The sequence below is a fragment of the Hemiscyllium ocellatum genome, chromosome 14, assembly GCF_020745735.1.
Source record: "Hemiscyllium ocellatum isolate sHemOce1 chromosome 14, sHemOce1.pat.X.cur, whole genome shotgun sequence".
Lineage (NCBI taxonomy): Eukaryota > Metazoa > Chordata > Chondrichthyes > Orectolobiformes > Hemiscylliidae > Hemiscyllium > Hemiscyllium ocellatum.
In genome coordinates this window covers 39995450-40012500 of record NC_083414.1, presented here as the reverse complement: position 1 = coordinate 40012500, position 17051 = coordinate 39995450, and the positions used below count along the sequence as shown (strand labels likewise).

At 37.8% G+C, this 17051-nt stretch overlaps 1 protein-coding gene across 3 annotated transcripts in view; it reads left to right on the top strand.

Moving 5' to 3' along the window:
* Positions 1 to 17051, top strand: part of cadpsa (Ca2+-dependent activator protein for secretion a) — a 628699-nt gene that overhangs the window by 431852 nt on the left and 179796 nt on the right. For all 3 annotated transcript variants that reach the window (XM_060835662.1, XM_060835661.1, XM_060835663.1), the window contains exons 12-13: positions 5517 to 5653; positions 15971 to 16158. In XM_060835662.1, the coding sequence (XP_060691645.1) occupies positions 5517 to 5653; positions 15971 to 16158 (325 nt within the window). The remainder of the gene's footprint in view (positions 1 to 5516; positions 5654 to 15970; positions 16159 to 17051) is intronic.

Genomic DNA, 17051 nt, shown 5'->3' with positions numbered 1-17051 from the left:
TTTAGCAGATGTCATTTAAAAATGACTTCATTTCCTCTTAGATCATTAATTTTATTCAAGAAATATTTGAAATATGATTTCCCTTTAGAATTTATATTAAAAATGAATTGGAGCTTCCAATAAGATTGCTGTTGGAAACGACAACAGTTTATAAAATCTACTCCGTTGAACTCTATTTACTTTGCTGATGTCTCTTACAGTTGTTTTTTTTAAAAGCTATAAGATCAAATCTCAAGGGATTTTAGTTTTGGAAATTATTGCATGGAGTTTAGTTAATGCAGGTTATATTCATAGGAGACAATAGCAAAGGCTTTGGGAGTTGGCAAATATGTATTTGGAGTATTCCGAATGCAAAACCGAGGAGTAGGTGATGCCATCCCTCCTTATCATGAAAAATACTCCAGTTTACTCATAGACTTACCTTTGAATTACAGGCAGAAAATTCCAGCATTTAAGACAGATCTTATTTGTTTCTGTTTGATGCCTGACAAATATTCTGTATTTTGTTTTATTTTGCTGTAGTGCATTTTTGGTGGAAATGCATGGTAATTGTGAAACTTTAAATGGTGCATCAGACTCCCTTATAACAAAAAATGTAACGCAGTGTCCATGTATTTACACCAAACGTTGTTGCTATCCTCTTAGATTGGTTTGGTAGTTTTGTATGCTTTAAATGCTACATATTTTATCATCAATACACTGCTATAATATTTTTAATATTTTCAAATTGCAATTGCTACATTTGAGGAATGCAGTACCACGATCTAGTGAATTTAATCAATTCGCTTAATGTGCATGTTTTGTCTTAACTGCAGTACACTATAAACCACTTACCAATCAAATGCATGAGTAACTAATGTAGAATTTTACAAATTCATATAATTCAATTTTAATGATATTTGCCAATCAAGGAAGGATCTAAAATTGATTTTACTCAAATATAGATCAATATTAAATAACCAGTCAGTGCCCTATCTGTGACTACCTTTGAAAACTGCTGGCTATCTGATCTGCATTACATTTTAAAAATACTTTTCATTCTTTACTTAAAGGGCTTGCAGATCCTTACAGGATCCAACTAAAAAGATATAATTAGCATTTTCTGGGCCACTAGGAAATGATGGTGTCCTGCAGTATGCCCGTCATGTTCTTGTTATGTGCCTTTATCAGAATGCTGAGATGTGACAAGGAGAATGTCATCCAGACCAACAAAATAGATTTTGTATTTTAATAAGAAAATATCAGAAATATGCCATAGCATTTGTATTTAATATTTTTTATTTGTTTGATGAATTAATAAGTCCCTAACTATGATGGTGAAAGTTAAAAGGTATGTATCTTTTGATACTTACATTTTAAAATAATGTAGATCAGTTTCTCATTAGAGCTTGAGACCCCACAGAACATTCTCGCAGCTAGTATCTGAAAATGGATAGCTGCCATCAATCATTGTCATTTCTTCTTTTCACTTCTCCAGCTGAAGTTGACTAGTGTCATTGTTTGTTATTGTCCAAAACAGATCTTCATTCTTTTAATGTCAAAGAGATATGACATGTGCGCATTTACCAGAGGACTGAGATAGAAAGTCACCTTTTTCATGTCTGACATCTCATTGTGAACTTTCTGCTGGAAATGTTAATAAATTTATTTGACAATATTAATTGTCTCTGTTCTGATAAGTTATGAAGCACTGTAGTTAAGAATTCAATAACACACTATTATCTAACTTTAGAAAGATGCATCTTTATTCAAATAATTTCTTATTTAAAGCCTTCAAATATTACCACATTCTCTTTGACAGGCAGTTGAATCTTTTTTTTAAAAAAAGGTTATTTAGTATCAAAATGTTGTTTCATAAATTTGCGAGCTCTTAACTGAAAGATTTTTTTTGGACTGAAAATTGTTAGTGTGACACATTAAACAGATAAGTGGAAAAATGCTGTTGACATAGAAGCACCACAATTTAAATTACTAAAAACTAAAAGGTTCTCATTATGTTTTTAATCCCTTAAAGTTCACTGAGAATGAAATAAGACAATATGTATCATAGGTATATACATTGTTTCAAGCACTTGGGGAATTTGATGCTGTTTATGTACTGGTGATTGATTGTAATTTACAAATACTGTACCATCATTTGTTATCCTCATATATTACAAATATATATATACACACATATATCCCAGCATATGAATAATATATTCTATGTATATTATAAGCAGATTAGGTTCTTATGTCATAATAATTTACAGCATCATAAAAATGAACAGTTTTAACATTTGAGCAGAACAATCAGACAGATACAGCCCTGTGAGGTTTGGCCATTACGTCCAATATTATTACCTGAATGGAATGCAGATAAATATCATGAATGTATTTATTGCAGTTACTCACATTTATAGTTATCTCTTAGTTCTGTTAATGTTCCATAAAATATATTAAACATTTAATATTAATAGGTTTCTAACATGTAAAATGCTAAACGTTGTTATAAAAATCATTTAATTTTCTGTAGGTGAATGCATAATATAAACTGTTCCTCTTTTTTATAATTATCTAATCTAGTCAGACTCGCTTCTTGGACTGAAGTAATATTTCTGCAACAAAATATAAAATGGACGAATATGAATAATATATTCAGAAACTTATATATTAACAATTTCTTTACTGTTTATTTCATCATTCTAATCCTGCTGAAAATAATGTTAGTTATAGATTATTTCGCAGAACTAATCTCCACAAATCTTACAGATACATATTCAGATTTTGAAAGCTATAAAGGGGAACATAGCATTGAAATAATATATCCTTTATGAGGTATACTAACTGTATCCATGGCCCAGGCAAGCTACACTGTATAACTTGTCAACAGATAGAACTATCAGCTGTAGAATTCTATCTGAATCCAGTCATTTCACTCACATGATTCTGATTCTGAATTGGTAATGCATATGATATTGTACCATTCTTGCTTCTACTTTGACTGGCACAGAAAGGCTGTGATGTACACTAATATACTAGAATGCATGTAAATTCCTGGATTCAAAACTAGATTTTTATAAAAATAATCTAATTCTCTTGCAATATTTTGATTTATTTGGAATTTTTAAGATTTAGATTTTCAACAGTAATGTTGTAGTAAAAATCCATATTATTGTCATCCACATTGAGTCTTAAAAATATACCAGCAAAGAATTTTGTTTTCCATAAAATAGCAGACTAGAATTGAATTTCATATTTATGTATTCTCTCAACATGTAGCTATTTAAACTGCTGGATTACCTTTATGATATGGTGCCTCAATTATAAATTTGGGGAAAATATCTTGAACTACTGCTCAAAAAAATAATTTTTATTTAGAGACTGGCTTTAAAATGCCTATAGCAGTTCCTTTTAAGTCATTTATCAATAAAATAAATAATTAATTGTAAATGTCTATTTTATTTTTAAAAATCTGTATGTGAACTAATTAAGTCATCCTTTTTAAGTGGTGGATTTTGGCATTTGTAAGTAATTTCATTTAAATGAATGCGCGTTTATGAAGATTACTATTTATGGAATATTTGAACCTTTATAGAATAGCATTAAAAACTTTTGTCTAGTTTTCTATAAAGTTTCACTGTCTATCGTCCAAATACAACATGTATCCAATGTCAGCAATAATATGTCTTATTTTACTTTCTTAAAATTTTTAAGTTTAGCGTATTTCAAATCAATAATGTTTTATATATTTTGATTATGATGTAACATTGCTTCATTTTGAATTGATTTTCCTGAGATCATTAATAAAAAAGTCTTAACCATTCCTAACAAATGGCAAAAAGACACTTGTCTTACCTCTATTGTTAAAGCATGACTGTTCTTGAAATACAAACGGACAATCTTTGGGATCATATGCAAGTTAAAAGCTGGAGATGTACAAGACAGCGAAAAGAAGGAGAAAGATTTTTAAAATGTTTTTTATTTGCCTAGGACTTGGAGAAATGCCCATGAGAAATGGGAAACCAACTGTATATAAGAGACAGTGAAATCTGTCTTTAATTTGACTGACAGATACAAGGACATAGTAGTGACTAGGGTGTATCTGACCACACCCAAATTGACTTCTGTTTTTATTTCTTTGGCTGATTAGGGTATTTTAGCTATGTGTGTTGAGATTAATTAGGTAGTCCCTAGGTGGTTGTGTCTACAGGCTTTCGTTTGAAAAGAAAGCATGAATGCTCCTACTTCATTAAATCATAGCAAATAGCTGAATGTAACCTTGCTGTGCCAGTCCTTTCTGTCTTTTTGTTTAGCAGCACAGATATAGTCTGTCTGTTTTTCATCATGAATCCATTTTTTAATCTGCAATGAAGTATTCAGAATAATTTCATTGCTATATTAATCATCTTTGATTTTTCAGTCATACCCAATTCATTTGAATTGTAAAATTATAATGACCTCTTGCTTTATTGATGCTATTAACTCAATGTAAATAGTAAATTTTGCATTTAAATGTAATCTGTATGTACTTAAAATGCTTCACCTTGATTTCACTATTTCCTTCTTTTGATTGTGTTATTATCTCATGTCTGTTTTGTCCCTCCTTCACACATGTTAGTCCCCATAATGGTACTTACAAATTTGACCGAGTGTATGGAATAGACCAGCACAGCTGTTATTAGTGCAGCCTCTCAGTCAATCCACCAGGAGGTGCACTTGAGCACAAAAAATGTCGACATTCAGGTATCTCAGCCTGGACTAACATCTACCCCACCTATCCAGAGTGCTCGATATCAATGTTATTGATATGTCCATGCCTTTAACTGACTATTTTTATGTATTTCTAAATAATTAATTTTGAATGTACAAATAAAAAATAGTATATCCAATATAAATATTTTCTAACATTGCTTGAAAAATAGTTTCCAGACAGGGCTGGTCCATATTATGGTTCTAATCTTAGTTTGACACCTGCATATCAGTTTTAAGGCCGACTCTATTGTAAAACAATTGTGATCCCATATTTGTGGCATACAGTATGTACTCTTTCAAATAAAATATTCTCACTTAATTTCTCAGTTAAATTCTGACACAAAACTGGTTTAATTACAATGGACCAACATTGGGAACAATATCAGTTCCATTACTTCCTGGTACTTAGTGGCAAAACAAACCTTAAATAAAATCTGAATTTGAATTGCATTCTGTGGAATGGCAGAATCTATTGAGAAAAATATCATGCAGTAAAAATGTTAATTAAATATCAGCACACATCACATGGTACTTGACTGGATACAGCTATTTGTGCAATATCTTTTATAATTGTGCTATACTGGAATTGAAGATAACATTCCAGAGGGATAAAATCTGTTGCATGAAAAGTTTTCAGAAAACCGACAAAAAGACAAACAAGCCCAGTTAGTGAGATATTAAAACATTGTAAAGAGCATGCCTGCTGAATTTGTCTGCTCAATTTTCATGTTTGAAATCTTTTCCTAAGTATACTCTTTTCTGTATATGTGCCTGGAAAACAGATGCAGACAGAGCGCAGAAGCATGGGATGGATGAATTCATCTCTGCAAATCCATGTATGTTTGATCATGCTACACTGTTTGAAACACTACAAAGGCTGACTTTGGACCACAGACTTAATGATTCCTACTCTTGTTTGGCAAGTATATTTATAAAATTATAATGTTTTAATTGAGCTGACAAATTTTACTCTATTTTAAGTCGATGTAAACTATCAACACTGAAGTGGAACAATAGAAGCAATGTGCATATTAACTTAAATTATTAACAACATTATTTATTGTTAACACAAGCATGCTTTATACTCTTCAGGAACTTTAAGGTTCCTTCCATGAAACTGTGAGCATTCATCTTTCTACAAGCAATTACACAGTCTTCAAATTTACTTTTTATTCGCACCTCGGGTTGAAAGGGAGACTGGTGAAAAGTCAAGGACATTAACTGTCTTGTGACCTTATCAAAAAAAGGACATTTAGTTCACATGATTCTCTCTTAACTCTTCTGTGTGCCAGCTTTCCTTAATTAATCCACCTTTGCACAAGCGGCTGTGAATATTGTCCCCGAAATGACTATTGTCATTTATATCAATGATTTGGACGTGAACCTAGCAGTTTCGTTGATAAGTTTGCAGGTGACACCAAAATTGAAAGTTTAGTGGACAATGAGGAAGGTTACCTCAGAGTACAACAGGATCTGGACCAGATGAGCAAATGGGCTGAGGAGTGGCAGATGGAGCTTAATTTAGATAAATGCGAGGTGATACATTTTGGAAATGCAAATCAGAGCAGAACTTATACACTTAATGGTAAGGTCCTGGGGGTGTTGTTGAACAAAGAGACCTTGGAGTGCAGGTTTGTAGTTCCCTGAAAGTAGCGTCGCAGGTAGATAGGATAATGAAGAAGGTGTTTAGTATGCTTTCCTTTATTGGTCAGACCATTGAGTACAGGAGTTGGGAGGTCATGTTGTGGCTGTACAGGACATTGGTTAGGCCACTGTTGAAATATTGCATGCATTTCTGGTCTCCTTCCTATTGGAAAGATGTTGTGAAGCTTGAAAGGGTTCAGAAAAGATTTACAGGGAAGTTTCCTGGGTTGAAGGGTTTGAGCTACAGGAAGAGGCTGAATAGGCTGGGGCTGTTTTCCCTGGAGAGTCGGAGGCTGAGGAGTGACCTTAGAGGTTTATAAAATCATGAGGGGCATGGATAGGATAAATGGACTAGATCTTTATTCCTAGGATGGGTGAGTCCCGAACAAGAGGACATAGGTTAAGGATGAGACGGGAAAGATATAAAAGGGACCTAAGGGGCAATGTTTTCATGTAAAGGGTGGTGCGTATATGAGGTGGTGGAGGCTGGTGCAGTTACAGCATTTAAAAGGTATCTGGATGGGTATATGAATAACAAGGGCTTAGAGGGATATAGACCAAGTGCTGAGAATGGGAAAAGATTAGGTTAGGATATCTGGTCAGCATAGACAAGTTGGACCGAAATGTCAGTTTCCATGCTGTACTTCTCTATGTCTCTATTAGGTAATATTTGCAATTCTCAACTCAATTGGAACTATCACTCACCACCTGAAACTAAGGTGGGCTGGAATATTATGGCCAGCTTCTTCACAATTTTCACCCTTACTTCCTGGGTATTCTTGGATGTATCTGATCCAGTCTAGGTGCTTATCAACTTTAAGCATAAGCAGGTTATCTTTTTATAACCTTTCTATACATTTTTAACTCATCCAATATCTCATTTTCTCACTTTGACTTTGGCGGCATCTTCTGCTTTGATAATGACGGATGCAAAATGACTATGCTCTTTGCATCCATTCATAAATGGGTTTCACAGGGGCAGGAATGGTTGCTTGATGTTTCAGGGTTTAGAATTTTTAAAAAGAACAGGGAGGTTGGCAAAAAAGGAGGGGGTGTAGCATTGCTAACCAGAGAGTGCATCACAGCTACAGAAATGAAAGTTTGTCTGTTGAGTCAGTATGGGTGGAAGTTAGGAACAGCAAGGGAACAGACCACCTAATAGCAGTAGAAAGATTAAAGAACTCATAGGCTGGCAGATTCTGGAAAAATGCAGAAGTAACAGGGTTGTTGTTATGGGTGATTTCAACTTTCCCAATATTGACTGGAACCTTCTAAGTGCTGATGATTTGGATGGAGCTGTTTTTGTCAGATGTGTCCAGGAGGGTTTCCTCGCTCAATATGTAGACAGACCAACAAGGGGAGAGGCCATTTTGGATTTGGTGCTTGGCAACAAGCCAGGACGTGTGTCAGATCTCACGGTGGAAGAGCACTTTGGTGACAGTGATCACAACTGCCTCACATTTAGCATAGCCTTGGAGACTGAAAGGAGCAGTTATCGAGGGAAGATATTTAACTGGGAAAAAGGAAATCAGACAGAAGTTGGGAAGTACAGACTGGGAGCAATTGTTCCACAGAAAGGGCACAGCAGGCATGTGGAGACTATTTAAGGAGCAGTTGTGAGTGATGCACGAATTTGTTCCTTTGAGACAGGTAAGAAGGGGTAAGATTAAGGAACGTTGGATGACGAGAACAGAGGAGCTTCTCATCAAAAGGAAGAAGACAGCTTACATAAGGTGGAGGAAGCAAGAATCTAGCACAGCTTTAGAGGATTACAGGCTTGCTAGAAAGGAGCTCATAAAGGGTCTGAGGTGAGCCAGAAGGGAGCACGAGAAAGGCTTGGCAAGAAGGATTAGGGAGAACCCAAAGACATGTTCCTCATACGTGAGGAATAAGAGAATGATCAGGGAGAAGGTAGGGCTGATCAGGGATAGTGGAGGGAACTTGTGTGTGGAGTATGAGCAGATAGGGGAAGCCCTAAATGAGTTTTTTGCTTCGGGTTTCACCAAGAAAAGGGAAATTGTTGGAAATGAAAACTGTGAGGAGCTGGGATACAGTCTTGACCCGATCAAGATTGATGAAGTCGATGTGCTGGAAATTTTGGAAAACATTAAGATTGATAAGTCTTCAGGGCTGCTCCGGGAAGTGAGAAAGGAGGTTGCTAAGCCGCTGGTGAGAATATTTGCCTCCTCACTCTCCATGGGAGTCGTACCGAGGATTGGAAGGAGGCGAATGTTGTTCCTCTTTTCAAGAAGGGTAATAGTGAAATCCCTGGCAATTAAAGACCAGTCAGTTTTATGTCTGTGGTCAGAAAAGTTTTGGAAAGAATTCTGAGGGATAAGATTTATGACTATTTGGCAAAGCGTAGTGTGATTAAATGCAGTCAGCATGGCTTTGTGAGGGGCAGGTCATGCCTCACAAATCTTATTGAATTCTTTGATGAGGTGTCAAGACAGGTTGACAAAGGTCAAGCAGTGGGTGTAGTGTATATAGACCTCAACAAGGCATTTGATAAGGTTCCCCATGGTAGGCTCATTCATAAAGTCACCAAGTATGGGATACAGGGAGATTTGGCTATCTGGATTCAGAATTGGCTGGCTGACAGAAGGCAGAGAGTGGTTGTAGACAGAAAATATTCTGCCTGAAGGATAGTGTTGAGTGGAGTCCCGCAGTGCTGTGTTCTTGGGCCTCTGCTCTTTGTAGTTTTTATAAATGATGTGAATGAGGAGATTGAGGGGTGGGTTAGTAAATTTGCAGCTGACACAAAGGTTGGAGGTGTCGTCAGTAACATAGAGGGCTGTTGCAGGCTGCAGCGCACCATAGACAGGATGCAGAGCTGGAAATGGCAGATGGAGTTCAACCTGGATAAATGCAAAGTGATGCATTTTGGAAGGTCGAACTCAAATGCTGAATATAGGATTAAAGACAGGATTCTTGGCAGTGTGGAGGAACAGAGGGATCTGGGTGTGCAAATACATAGATCCCTCAAAGTTGCCACCCAAGTGGATAGGGTTGTTAAGAAAGCATATGGTGTTTTGGCTACAGCTGTACAAGTCCCTGGTGAGACCACACTTGGAATATCTGGTCTGGTCGCTCTACTATAGGAAAGATACAGAGGCTTTGGAGAGGGTGCAAGGAAGGTTTACTAGGATGCTGCCTGGCTGAAGGGCTTGCATTATGAAGAAAGGTTGAATAAGCTCGGACTTTTCTCTCTGGAGAGAAGGAGGAAGAGAGGAGACCTGATTGAGGTATACAAAATATTGAGAGGAATAGATAGAGTCAATTGCCAGAGACTTTTCCATAGTGCAGGATTGACTGGTATGAGGAGTCATAGTTTGAAGATATTAGGAGGAAGGTATAAAGGAGATAGTGAGCACTGCAGATGCCGGAGATCAGAGCTTAAAAATGTATTGCTGGAAAAGCGCAGCAGGTCAGGCAGCATCGAAGGAGCAGGGGAATTGAGGCTTCGGGCATAAGCCCTTCTTCAGGAAACATTCCTGAAGAAGGGCTTATGCTCGAAACGTCGATTCTCCTACTCCTTGGATGCTGTCTGACCTGTTGTGCTTTTCCAGCAACACATTTTTAAGGTATAAAGGAGATATCAGGGGTAGGTTCTTTACACAGAGAGTTGTAAATGCATGGAATGCGTTGCCAGCTGTGGTGGTGGAAGCAGAGTCATTAGGGACATTTAAGCAACTGCTGGACATGTACATGGATACCAGTGAGTTGAGGGATGCGTAGGTTAAATTACTTTATTTTACATTAGGATTAAACCTCGGCACAACATTGTGGGCCAAAGGGCCTGTTCTGTGCTGTACTTTTCTATGTTCTATAAATCTCCTTTTCTGTTCCTCCTACTCCTTTTACTATTTATCTGCCTATGTAACTATCACTGTGTATCAATCATTAGGTATGCAATACGTTTATAACAAATGAGACTGAAGCACAAATGAATAAAGTCAAACAAATATGATATAAATTATTCACAAGTGAAATTTGAATTTGAAAAATACCTGTGTCACCTCTGTGTTCTTGTATTATTATATTCCTGATGAAGAACTTATGCCCGAAACGTCAACTCTCCTGCTCCTCAGATGCTGCCTGGCCTGCTGTGCTTTTCCAGCACCACACTCTCAATTTTTTATATTAATGGCTATTTATTTTGGTGGGAACATTGTGGCCATGATGAATGGCCTTCTCTGTTTGCCCAGGAGGCTCTTTTATAACTTCCCTGTGCCTGCTTCACTGCCAGGTGATGGCAGCTTCCACCAATAAAAAGCTTCTGCTGTTGTGTGATTGTATATGTGTCCTTTGCTCACCACTGTCCCTTTTACATTTTAATTAGAATCGCATGAGAGGCTTCAAGAGGCTTCCAATTCTACCATCAGAAAAAGTGTGCCACTACCACAGCTCCGTTTTTAGATTCCCTTTTACATTAGCTGAGGGTCTCTTCTCACTTTCTATCTTTGTCACTCATTTTTTTTTAGTTTCCCTCTGAATGTTTTATATTCACCCTGGGTCTCAGATATATTATCAACACAACATCTTTTCTGTGAAGCAAGGAGCTCTGGTATTCATAATCCTATCTTTCCCTCTTGTGGAAATGTATCCTGACTTAACCCAAAGTTCTGGATGTAGGTTTGCTCACTGAGCTGGAAGGTTAATTTTCAGATGTTTCATCACCAAACTAGGTAACATTTTCAGTGAGGCTCCAGACGAAGCACTGCTGATGATTTCTGCTTTCTATTTATATGTTTGGGTCTCTTTGGGTTGGTGACATCATTTCTTGTGGTGATGTCATTTCCTGCAAACCTACATCCAGAACCTCAACCTGAGCTACAAATCTTCTCAAAACTCGTTTACCCAAAGTTTCTGCTCAAAGGAGGGGAACAATTGCTTGACAATTACTGTTTGCCTGCCAATCTATTACATAAATTTACCTAGGCCAGATCTATTCACACACCATTTATATTGACCTCTTCCAATTAATTATTTTTACTCTGGATTTTTCCTTGTTCTTTTCCATAGCCAACTTAAACTGTACCATGCTCTAGTTATTGTTTCATAAATGTTCCCCTTCTGAATTAATTCATTTGTATCATCCATTTGCCAGAATCAAATCCAATAATTTAAATGTTACTGATTGGATTGGAAGCATACAAATGTGAGAAATTCTTCTGAAAACACTCAAGAAATTCTTCCTCCTTTCCGCCCTTTATTAAAAGGTGAATACTCAAGCTAACATTCTAAATTTTTCTCCTCAGGCCCTGCCCCACTCCCTTTCAGAATGGATGCCATCAACATCTCCCTCCTTTAAAAAAAGCAACTCTTGGACAGAGTGTTCCTTGTAAACTACTGCCCAATTCCAATTGGCCTTTGCTCACTAATAGTCTGAAACACCATGTTGCCTCCAAGATCTGTAATCTATTCACTACTGTTGTCCTCATTCTGTGGTAAACAGCAAAAAGTTGTGACTATAGCCGTGATGTTTATTCCTTCTTGACTTTTTTAATTCATTCACTAAATGAGGGTGCCGTTGGCTTTGCCGTCATTTATTACACAGGCCAGGAAGAAGGTGCTCATTAGGAAGTGGTATTGAGCTGCCGTGCTAGATGTTATGTGACTTGAAGGCAAACTTACATTTGACGGTGCTTCTGTGGAATTGTTGCCCTTGTCTGTCTAAGTGGTGGAGGTTGCAGGCTTGGAAGGTGCTGTCAGAGGATTTGTGGCAAGTTTCTGCAATGCATCTTTAGTTGGGATTGCCAGTGTGCATTTAGTGTAAGGAGTGAATGTTTGAAGGGTGTGGATGGCTACCAATGAAGCAGACTACTTTGTCCTAGATAGTGCAAAGATTCTTGAGTGTTGTTAGAGCTGCAGCTATCCGGTGAATGGGAGTATTCCACCACACTTGTGCCTCATCAATGACAGACAGGCTCTGAGGAGTCAGGAGTGGAAGTTACTCGCCACACATTCCAAGCCCCTGACCTGCTGTTATAGACATAGCATGTATGTGGCAAGTTCAATTACAGTTTTTGGTCAATGATAGCCCTCAGGATATTGATGGTTGAGGATTCAATGAGCGTAATGTCATTGCATATCAAACAGCAATGGTTAGATTTCACTTGTTGGAAGGTTCATTATCTGGTACTGCTCTGGTGCAAATATTACTTGCCACGTGTCTTCCCACACTTAAGTGTTAACCAGTTCTTGCTTCATATGGGCATAGATTACTTCAGTATCTGATGAGACACAAATGCTGCTGAACATTGGGTGATCATTGGCCAACACTCCCAGTTCTGAGCTGGACTTTGATGAAGCAATTGATGATGGTTTAGGAATGAACACTTTTCTGAGGAATTCCTGAAAAGATGTCTTGGGAACGAGATGATTCATATCTGATAACCACAGCCATCATCCCATTTTCCAGTTATAACTTCAAACACTGGAGAGTATTTCCCCTGATTCTCATTGACTCAAGATTTGCAAGGTTCTGTAGTCATTCAAATACTGCTTAATGTCAAGGGCCATCTCTTTCGACTTAATTCTGGGGTTCAGCTCTTTTGTGCACGTTCGGTCCAAGGCTGTATTTAGGTCAGGAGCTCAGTGATCTTGCTGGAACACTAAGTGAACAGATAATTGTGGAGCAACTATTGCCTGAATGTACCTTCAATGGCCCCTTCCATTACTTTGCTGATGATTTGAGTGGACTAATTAAGGGCTATACATGTTGGATTAGATTTTCCTGCTTTTCATGGATAGGAACAGATGCTGGCAATTTTCCACACTGCTCAGTAAATGCCAGTATTATTTCTGTATTGGAACAGCTTGGAAAAGGGCACAACCGATTCCGGTGCACATATCTTTGGTACTCTTGGTGGAATGTTGACAGGATCCATAGATTTACAGCATCTAGTGCCTTCAGCCTTTACCTGATGACATGTAGAGTGAATGGAATTGGCTGAAGGCTGGCATCTGTAATACCAAGGACCTCTGGAGAAGGCCAAGATGGGTCATGTACTGCACACTTGCTGCTGAAGCCAAATGCAACTATTTCAGTCTTATTGTTTGTATTTCAATGCTAGACTCCCCCATTATTCAGAATTGAATATTTGTGGAACCTCCACCCCCAGTCAGTTATTTAATTGTCTACCACCATTCACAACTGGATGTGACAGGACTGTAGAGCAGTGAAACTTGATTAAAGAGTTCCAGCAGGGAAAGTATTTAAATTCTTTCACCCCACCTTGCCTTAAGTGTTTTTCCACTGCCAAGTTCCACCTCTTAATTACCTGGACCATTTGCCCAGATCATCTCCAGTGATGTCCTACACAACATCTTCTTGATTTCCTGGAGTATGCCACGCTTTCATGCTGTTGTTACTAAATGAACACACAACTCACGTTATTGCATTCCCACCTGATTCAAACTCAATATTCAAAATTCAAAACTCTCTCATAAGCCTCAATTATCCTGTTAGTGATGAAAAATTCTAATTTACACATCACTTCTTTCAATCCCTCCACTGCCTATGTGTCATCAACTGCTCATCTACATCCTATTTGGTTAGGTCAAAATTTCTTGCATTTAAAAGTGGGAGAGTCTGAACCCACCATCCTTGATCCTGCCACATATTCATTGCACCCCTCAGTGTCTCAGACTAGATTGTTCCCACTTTCACATTGTGTTCAACTATGAGCTGGCTCTGATCCTGTATCCAATCATTTACTAACTACCTCCAGTTCTGTAAACTAGCTTTCTCCAATATTTCTGCAGCCCATTTGTTACTGGAATACTCATGTTTGCCTTTGTCAGCCCCATGCACCTCTAGTTCAGTCACCCTTTCCTACTGATCCTTCATTGTGTGAAATGTCAAATTATGTTTCATGTTTTTAAATTTTCTATGAACCTACAACAACTTCTCTCTCTCCGACCTTCTGTGGCACAACATAGCTGCATCCAACTCCCCATTCCACTTTAGCAGCTCACTCTTCATCCTGCCTTCCTTTTATCCTACCTTTGACAGATGTACATTGAGCTTTGGAGGTTTTATGGCCTGCTATACTCCTTGTAGTGCACTTTGTTCTCTTACTTGAAGAAATATCTACCACTTAGATTAAACTTTTCTTCACCTCGTTGGTTTTTTTTTCAATGTTGACATACATTTTTCCCTTCATCCCACTGTAAGGAATTTTGGAATTGCTTTCTGCTTGAACTGACTATATATTCTGCCACTTAGGCAGAATATTATGGGTTTCAGAGACAATCCCAAGATTGTGCATATAATCTAGGCTGTTCCTCCAATACAATGCTAAGGGAGTGCTGATTGTTAAAGCTGCAGTCCCACATTTAAAAGTTAAAACAAAGCTCGGCCTACCTCTCAGCCGTGCATGAACATCTGAGCAGAAAAATGGAAAGTTTTGTCTCTCAGAAATGACAGAGCCTTTAGCCACTTTCCAAGGACCCAAGCTGTTTTCTGCTTCGAGATATTGCAAATTTGGAAGGCGTTATCAAAGGGGTCCTGGTGAGTTACTGCAGTGTATTTTTAGATAGTACATTGTGATGTGCATTTCAATGTACTTTAATACACTGTACTTCAGTGATGTAGTGAGTGAACATTTAAGGTGGTAGATTGATGCCAGTGAAGTGGGTAACATTGTCCTGAATGGTGTCAAGTTTTTTCCGTGTTATTGGAGCTGCAGTCATGTTGGCAAGTGGAGAGTATTCAATCTTCAGGTCTCATGTGAGCATACCTATCAAGACATGAACACATTCTCCCCATGTCTGCATGGGTTTCCTGTGGGTGCTCTGGTTTCCTCCCACAGTCCAAAGATGTGCAGGCTAGGTGAATTGGCCATGCTAATTGCCCGTAGTGTCAGATGCAGGGGTAAATGTAGGGGAATGGGTCTGGGTGGGTTGGTCTTCGGAGGATCGGTGTGGACTTGTTGGGCCGAAGGGCCTGTTTCCACACTGTAGGGAATCTAATCTAATCTAAACAAATGAGCACTTGCTGTAGCTTATCCTTTTTGGAAAGTAGTACATTCTTGCATTGAGCCAGAAGATTGGGCCAGGAAGAAGAGTGAAACCTGATCCCAGCATGGGGGAATATGGGTCTCCCCCTTATATTATCTACTCCGCAAAGTCTTTGCTACATGTAATCTTCTGTTTAGAATGGTTTTGGACAGTCTTAGTCCAGGATCTAGTGAGCACAGACCCTCAGAATAAAGTTGCTCACTGTTAGTCATGAGTTTACACTTACATTCTCCAAGTAGAAGAGTAAAACAACTTTAACTTTCAAATGCCTTTGCTATAACACAGCTTACACTGCTTGATGCTCAAAGTGATATGTTGTTCTGTAACTAGCATCAAATTCCTCATGTTTACAACACGAAGTTGCCCCTAAAAACTATTTCATTTTGCTTGCAGCATAGTGACTTAACTTTACCATAAACTTTCATAAAAGCTTCTTTTTCAAGAATAGGTTTGTGACACATTGTTAATAGTTAATTTACATGTGTTTAAATGTACTTTTCAATTATTAATAATATCAAATCTGGTTTCAGACCTTTCTGAAAGATCTTGATTTTCTATATCACAGGGCTGGTTTAGCCCTGGCCAGGTATTCGTGCTGGATGAGTATTGTGCACGCTATGGAACTCGAGGCTGTCATAGACATCTCTGCTACCTCAATGATTTGCTTGAAAGAGCAGAAAATGGAGCGATGATTGATCCAACCCTGCTTCACTACAGCTTTGCCTTCTGTGCTTCACATGTTCATGGCAACAGGTAATGTTCAATTGCAGTGTAACTTAAGAGACACAATTATTGTGATGACTAAAACATAGGGTTTGTTTTACCCTTATGCAAAAGAATAAGCATTTCTACTCCAAAATTTGTAACGGTTGGACATGAAGGGAATGAATTGTTGACAACACAAGATGACCATTTCCATTCACTGGTTTGCACTCATGTTTTCCATTCGACTCTGGCATGTAATGTAGCACTAGTGCGCTAATACCTTTTTTGTTTTACTCCCAAGCAATATGTTATCAGATATATCATCTGTATGAATTATCCATGCTGTATTAAATGTTCAGTGTTGGTGACACTAGCCAAACCAAATGACAGACTAACCAGCTTAAAGTATAAGATGACCATAGGGTAGGAGGAAATCTCATAAATGCCTTCACACATATCACTAATAAAACATGGATATGTATGGGCAAGTATACAGGTAGCCACGAGGGTTATTGTGGCACCGTGGTAGTATCCCTATGGCTGAACCAGGAGTCCTGGGTTCAAGTCCCACTTGCTCCCGTGGTTGTCATAACATCGTTAAATAAGTTGATTTGATACCTTAGATAACTCTGATGTTGTTTTGTGTTATACCAGTTAGAGTAGGCTGCCCAATACAGTAGAAAATGTTCCTTAATAGAATAACCATTGTAAGAAATTAAAGCAGTGGATCTTTCACATGTTGCAATTAATAAGAATCAGTACATCCACTGATATGATAAATAATGCTGCTTTACTGGATTATTCTAATAGGCCACCATTTTTATTTAAGCATGGTTAAGTTCTATTTCGATTTACTCAACATTTCATATCAACTAATGCTTCATGAAATGCTGGATGATCTGCAGAAGATATATATTTCATTTTTATTGACTGCTTTTTAA